At 32.7% G+C, this 7,847-nt stretch overlaps 2 protein-coding genes across 2 annotated transcripts; both read right to left on the bottom strand.

Annotated features, from left to right (window-relative positions):
- Positions 1-106: 106 nt before the first annotated feature.
- LOTGIDRAFT_199978 (hypothetical protein) lies at positions 107-973 on the bottom strand (the record flags this gene model as incomplete). The annotated part of the gene is made up of 1 exon (XM_009049199.1): positions 107-973. A coding segment is annotated over exon 1 (828 nt), but the record flags the coding sequence as incomplete, so codon positions are not given.
- Positions 974-5,325: 4,352 nt separating this feature from the next.
- On the bottom strand, positions 5,326-6,318 carry LOTGIDRAFT_94578 (hypothetical protein; the record flags this gene model as incomplete). Its single annotated transcript, XM_009049198.1, has 1 exon — positions 5,326-6,318. A coding segment is annotated over one exon (993 nt), but the record flags the coding sequence as incomplete, so codon positions are not given.
- Positions 6,319-7,847: the final 1,529 nt, after the last annotated feature.

Here is a 7,847-nt window from a genome sequence, read left to right as displayed (position 1 = left end):
CTTTGGTTGCATTTTCTAAACTAAATTCCAATTCTTCTTTGAATGATTGAAATTCTTTGGCCAGTTTATTCAACGTTGCATCATTTTTTGAATTGGTTTTGACAATATCAGTTTTCAGGATTTCACCCTTTTTCTTCAATTCTTGACACATTTTAGCAATGTGGTCGTCAATTTTATCACATGTTGCGTGAGTAGATATCTGTAAAGTTGATATGCTAAATACCAATGAATTTAGATATTCTTCAATATTTCCTTTTGTGTAAGTTATTTGGTACTTCAAATCTTCAACTTCCTTTATAGCATCTGCTTTAACTCCTTCATCAATTTCTTGGATTTTATGACCATTATGGACAGTAGCTGAACATTTGTAGCAGACACTTATCCAACAATCCCGACAAAAAAACTCCAACAAATCTTTGGGATGTTTAGGACAAAATATCTTTTCTTCTCTTTTCAATGAGTCCCCAGGTGATTCTTCAAACAATTCAAGATCCTCAAGGCTTAATACTACATGATTAAAGCAGCCAGAAAAAGAATCATGAGTAGTTTTGCAGTCACCACACATAAATTGTTGACATTCTTTGCATTTAAATCTAGCAGAAGGAGTAAGCTCATGGTCTCCAATAGCCTGTCTTCCAAAGCATACATCACATTTAAGAATGTCTAATCCATCTATCTTTTTGTCAATGACATTTGGGCTAGCACTAGGTTCTTTCAGGGTATCTTCTAAGTAAAAATTTGAAGAAAATGCACTGACACCACCTTCAGGAACTTGTATGTCACGTCGACACATGGGACACGGAAAGCGGTTGTTCAGAGAAAAATTTCTGATGTGATCTGACAAACATTTTTCGCAAAATGTATGATGACAGTCGATTAGTTTTGGCTTCGTGAAATCTTCGAGGCATATGCTACATGAAAATCTACTTGCCATTATCTGATGTTGCTCTTAATCTTAACTTCTGAAAAATATCAGATTTTTCTAAGAAATTGACGCCATATTATGATTACACACCTCATCACGTGATAGTCACATGATAAGCATGCGGCAAGACATATTCGCCACGCATGGCACTTGTATGCTTTTTGCCACGCCTGGTCTATTTTTGTTTGAAAAAAATCTTTAGAGTAAATATTGTGACTTACATGTACATTAAATCATTGTTTTACCTTTTCGCATCACTTTGTATGATAAGTCTATCATCATAACTTCCACTAGGCCATCCACACAAATTCAGTGAGTGTGAGGGATGCGAAATTTGCTTTTTATGAGCTTCTGTCCGAAATTGTGCTTGTACGATTTAAACCATGTATTGTTCTCATCTCCAATTTGTGAATCGTTACTTAGTTTTCGTTGAACATCTCAATATAGTTATGTATTGAAATTGCTTAAACAGTTAAAAATGTTGACACGGTTAGGCCTATACAATGGTGTAACCTATTTTGGTGGATATAAGGATTCAACACCGAATTTCCTCAAAGTTAAAGAAACGAACAAAAAATTTATGTCTTAGATGTTTTCTCAGATATTCTACAAAATAATTAAAATTGGTTTGTTTCAATTTTCTTTATGAATCCTTCACTTTGACCCATATTTCGTGAGCAACCAACTCGGCAACGGCAGCAGAATGCGTCACCTATTTTCGTATACAATGTTTGATCTATAAAAAAAAGTCTAGAAAAACACGTTGTAAGGATACCGGGTAGTATAATTAACTTCTCTTAGTATTTATCTTTAATATCAATTCATTATAACTAGTGACAATTCCTTCAAAGAACCACAAATTAAAAAAAAAAATAGCGACTGACAAAATAAGATACTAGCGTGATTTATTGCTAAAAGTTACTGAAACAACATAAGAATATGGCCCACTTGTGTTTCATAGAAATTTTCTGCTGACGCGGAATCGGATAGTTGATCACGTGACTTCATTCGTTGGAATATATTCTAGCAGGCGACAGTTGCAATTCCTACCTACCTACCTACCTACCTAGTTGCAATTCCGATTACCGCTTGGGATTATAAGGAAATTCGACAGATAAAAAATGGTGACGTTTGGTAATAACTGAAATCCGCCATTTTGTTTTTGTCAAAGTAAACATTAATACATTTTACCTTGCTTGAAACTACTGGATTCATTCTACAAGCTGATATTGTAGAGAAAACCCGTGTTTATCAAAACAAACTTATGCGGAGGTCGCACAAGGTCGCTCATGTAAATTATTAATCATTTCCGGAAATCCACGAATAATAGGTTTCCACGAATTTAGGTTACTTGACTGTATATCTATTATGGGTCTTCAAACATTGTATGAAAGTAACAATGGCCATTTCTGGCTTGGACACAGAGTCCAATAAACACAAAATCCTATCCTATTAATTCAAAAAATATTTGGTTTACCGGCAGATAAATCTCAATCTCAAAAGATTTCAAAGGATATCCATATATTGTCGAAAAACCACAATCGGAATTTTCAATTGCAATTGACGACTTCAAGTAATGAGTCTAATACTTGTCCTGGATGTCCTCAAGAAATGATTATAGGCTATATTCTGTAAGTCTTCAAGTAGTGAGTCCAGCATAATGAGTTTGGAATTGTGTTTTTTTCTTTACAATTTGCCATTATATAAGTTTATCTCAATCAAACTTGGTGTGATCTAAAAGTTTATGTACATTTAATAAGTATGTAAAATATTTCGAGATCAAAAAGTTGATGTAAATATAATAAGTATGTAAAATATTTCAATATCTAAAAGTTGATGTAAATATAATAAGTATGTAAAATATTTCAATATCTAAAAGTTGATGTAAATATAATAAGTATGTAAAATATGCTGAGATCAAAAAGTTGATGGTTCAATATTTCCTCAGCTTATATAATTACAGTTACACCATAATGAGTTTAGAATAGCGTTTTCCTTACGATTTGGAAGGACTATCAAATGGTTGGTGGCATAATATTACAACAAATACACAAGTCACTCATTTTTTCCAACAGCAGATCATCAAGTTTGATGGCTTATTTTTTCCAGTCAACTATACCAATCTTAAAAATTCACTCATTTTTTCTCCAACAACATAAGCCAATACCTAACACACCAAAATATCAGATAAATAAATGACATTTTCAAATTTATCAGCAAGGAAGAAAATTTTCTGTTATATTGCTGACATGATAGATAGAAGTAAACCCTGGGATGTCTGTGGTCACAATGAAAATAAAATACAGGTGTAGAAAGGACTGTACCCATTACTGATATCAGCTCACCCAAAAGCTGTTAATTCAACCCTAATTCCCAACTTAAAAATTTCTTTATATCTCTGAACAAAATTCATCCTTAATTAAGGAATTAAATGTACACAATGGTTGATCAGAACAAATATACTTCTTTATATCACTGAATACATTTCATCCTAAACCAAACATTTTTAGATGCTACAATAATTAATCAATTCAATTCGAAACGAACAGATGGTTTTTGTGTTTAAATTACACCTTCATAAAACAATTCTCAACATAATTTCACTTAAAGAAAATTGAAATGATATATTCAATCAAACATATTTATTAGGTCAATATACATTTTGTTATAAAAGGAACACTGCCATTCAAAATGAAAGCTTTCATTTTCTCTTAGAGGTAAGACAGTCATTGTGCGGATTTGTGCGAGTTTGCTCACTTATATAACAGACCATGCTTACTCTTTTCGAAACACCTGATACTACTTTTGCTCTCGATTTTGCCATACTTTTGACGAGATTTTAATTAACAGAATTGTTTTGCTTGTGCTGATTTTTATTGCTTACTTAGCTCTGAGAGCCTATAAAATCCTGTTATTGGAAGTAAATGTAAATGATTTTATTTCTGAAGCACGAGGTGAACTCTCATACCAACTGCTGGGCTTCCACTTGAAGAGTTTTGTCTGTGAGTCTTTGTCTGTGTCATTTTATTTCCAGGTAATCTCAGAGATTTTCAAGTGCCCTTCCACCTGAAAGACAAATCACATTAAAGAGCTGCTCGCGGGAATGGGATGGCACCTCATCTTGCCATCTTCTAACGGGCTAATGTTGATACCTGACATTTTATAGAAAATAGCTCTAGGCAGGTTTATCAAGAGTTGGATGCGACTGTCCAACTGTCAGATTCAGCAGTAGTAATAGTAATTAGAAAAACAATGTAATAACATTTTAATAAAAAAATTATGGCAATAAAATTAATGTAACAGAATAATATATTATTATTTCTCTCCATATTATTTACAATTGATTATGATAATTTAGAATCACAGGTTGAAAATGCACACTTTCTATTTCTAAATTTGGATACAAAACTTTTACACTTAAAAGAAATCTTTAATCCACTTCTAAGATCTAATTCTTTCCTTGAGTCCAGCCACAAGAAAAGAAAATTATAACAACTGCTTTTGATACTGGAATGCACTTGGAGCATCCATCTCAGTGTAAAATACATTGTTATTATTTTAATTATTACAAACATTATGAAATACACTTGTGTTTTACAGAATCTGGCAACCAATTTTTACCATTACTTTTGGCTTAATGTGATCCAATTACAGTTCTTAATATAAATGTATAACAAATCCTTTTAAAATGGAAACAATCGAAACAAATCATTATGTGGATCTTGAGGTATCAAATACAAAATTACCATCCAAAAACTTATGAATAATTCTAAGTCATGACCTGTTTTTATAATAAAATCAGCCATTGACAGTATCACTGACATACGTGGTAGAACTCAAGTGTTCATGTTGATAAAAAACTAATCATTTATTCTAAACTAAAAGACATCATCATTTCAATTTTACATATTCAGACCATTGTGTTACAAACGCTTTAGCTTTAGTGGAACTGCAAGAACCGCAGATGTCTAACTAATATTTTTAGTGTCCCTGATACATGAAAAAATATAGTAAACCTATTTCATGCCTACTCCGTTACGGCAACAAGCCAGTAGTCTCCACAAAAAGAGTAATTCCCTTCTGTGCTACTAACATCAGTAATAAATTTGACCAATCATTGTACAGTTAAAAGTATAAGATTGTTGGAATTAGGGAAAGATATCAAAATTTCATACAACTTTTGAAAAAAACCAACACAAGGTATCACAACAGAAAGATATGACACTGGCCACTTATGGTTAAGCTTATAACAAAACATTTAATAAGCTTGCCACGAATACTTAAGGGAAATATAGCATGGAAATTCAATGCACATTATTATTTCCAATTTGTGGCTCCTCCCTATAATATAATGGTATAGCACCAAAGTTTTCTCCAGGTACTGGTTGCTGGAATGCAGGTTGGTGGTTTGGCTGTGGAGGTTGCTCAGGTTGACCATTTTCTTTTGTAGTATCATCAGTAGGATATATATTTTTATGACACAATGGACATGTATCCTGAACATATAACCATTTCCGTAAACAAACACTATGAAAAAAATGTTTACACCGTGTAATGCTTGCACTTTGTAAATCTTGGTAACAAATGGAACAAACATCATTATGTTGTTCTAGTTGTTCTTTTGTAGCTGTTGGAAGCAAGTTAATTTTATTAACTGCTGTGCGTCTTCTAAGAAAAACTTTCCAACCTTCTTTAGCTTGCAACCATATGTTAAAATAGGCATGAATTGTCATCATGATTGCTCGAATGGCACCACCTGATTCGAACAGCATGATCCAAGCACCATTACAAAACAAAAAGATTCCAAAAAAGAATTCCATAGTATTTCCAGTAGACTGCACATAATAGACATAATCATCAAGTTTCTCCCAGAACACTTGTCGGTAAGAGTCAATCATAAATAAAGCATAAACTAACAAAGAAAATATCACTTTCAGAATCACTTCGATACAAAAAGCTGTCACTGCTAAGAGCCAAGTATTCAATGTATGGTAGGACCACAAATAAATTAACAAGCAAACCGGGAAAGATACTAGATACACACACATTCCTAAAGCTCTAAGATGCTTAGATGTTACAGAACTTGAAGAGGCACTCAATGCCAAGAGTTGAGTATTCACCATTCCATGCACGAAATGTAATACTGAAGTTGATAACAGGCAAAAATTACGATAAAGTCGGATCAAACGTTCTTCTGGGTTTAATCCTGTCAACCCAGTTTGTAAAGCTAGAACAAAAAACAAAATGGCTGACACAGTTCCAATCATTTTATCTTCTTCAGAATCTGCTCCTAAACAAATTGACATGAACTGTCCAATGTAATACATAATAAGGGATACCATACTTGTAAATCCCATTAAAGCTACAATATTACTACAGCTCTCTATTAATAAAACTTTTAATAGTTCCACAGAGAATTCTAAAGTCTGATAGTTTTCTTCATTCCGACCTTCGTTCGATTTCCAAGATGAATATAAAATATAGGCTATGTTATATAAAAGACGCACCACAAAGAAAAGACGCAACACTTTAGGTATATGTAACCTTTCCCAATGTGCTGAAAGAAAGTCACTGATGCCCCTCTGGTCTAAAATCACCCATGCATCAATCAAACTTTTGTAAATTCTTTTGCACATAAAACATAGGGTTTTATAAAAATCGGTCATAATTTGTAAACTTGGCACTATCAATGCTAATAATGGTGACCATACAAGTATCAGCAGGTTTTCGTAAAATAATGTTAAAGTTACAGGCAAGGTAAGAGAAATATATATAAAACTTTGAAATACAACTTGAACTTTGTTGTTATTTTGATAAAATTTGTATGATGTTCTAGTAGTCCGTAAGAGAATAAATAATTGAGAAAGACTGATTTGCATGCTTAGGTTGAATATCACCTGATACATATTTCGAATTGAGAAATCTTTCCAGATGCTGTTAATATGGAGATCAGGATGCTTTGATTCAGTAATAAAATTAATATTACACCAGTATGATCCTAACAGAACACCTACAGATAATACATAACTGTATAATTCACGAAGTTGTTGAGCACCCAAACAAAATATTCCCAGTGCTAGGCAGAAAACTGAAATGAAAGGAAAAGAATATTAAAAGTTGATAAAACCATGCCAGGTATTTTCTCAAATCGATCAAAGTGCTAAGATATCAAAGAAACAGTGTTAAGACAAGGAAACTTCCGGTATGGATGAAAACAAACTAGACGAAAAACCCAATAATTTGGAGGATTTTATCTTCTTGACATCCTAGTGCTAAGATTGTTTTGAGAATATGAAACTATAATTAAAGTTTCAATGTTATTTCTTGACTAAAAGGTCATCAATTTACAAATATCGGTGAGAATTGCCTAATAATTCTACATAATTTGTTTGGTAGTCCTCTAGATTGCTGTGAAAAATTTCAATTTTGGCTTCTCATAGGAACTAAACCCTGCAATGTGCCTTCTTAATAAAATAAAATGAAGGAAATTAATTTTCTGGTACATACACCAAGACATAAACAGAAACCACTGAACCACATCCATCCATGTTTGCAACGAATCATAAGGATAGTAAGAACTAAACAAAGTTTTGTCCAAAATACTGTCCATAAAGAAAAGCGGTGGAACTCGTAAAGAGATATCCAAGCCTCTGGTCAGAGCAGTTTTCCATAACATTTTTGATAAAAACACATTCATTGATATAGTTGTCTACTTAAACGACATTCCAATATCCAATAAAAATTCATCTCCAATAAGAATTATTGTTAGTTTTAATTTGTAGTTTCATTCCGATGTCCGTTTTCAGGTTTGTTGACAATTTCAACTTCCGGTTGGTACGTACAAACTGTAAAGATGATAAAATAAATGAAACGAAAACTACTATTGTTGCCTGGAATATCGACAAATTTGAAGAGTTTTCTC

Source organism: Lottia gigantea (genome assembly GCF_000327385.1).
Source record: "Lottia gigantea unplaced genomic scaffold LOTGIsca_131, whole genome shotgun sequence".
NCBI lineage: Eukaryota > Metazoa > Mollusca > Gastropoda > Lottiidae > Lottia > Lottia gigantea.
Note: the sequence above shows the minus strand (reverse complement) of the source record. Positions and strands in the feature narration are given on the sequence as shown.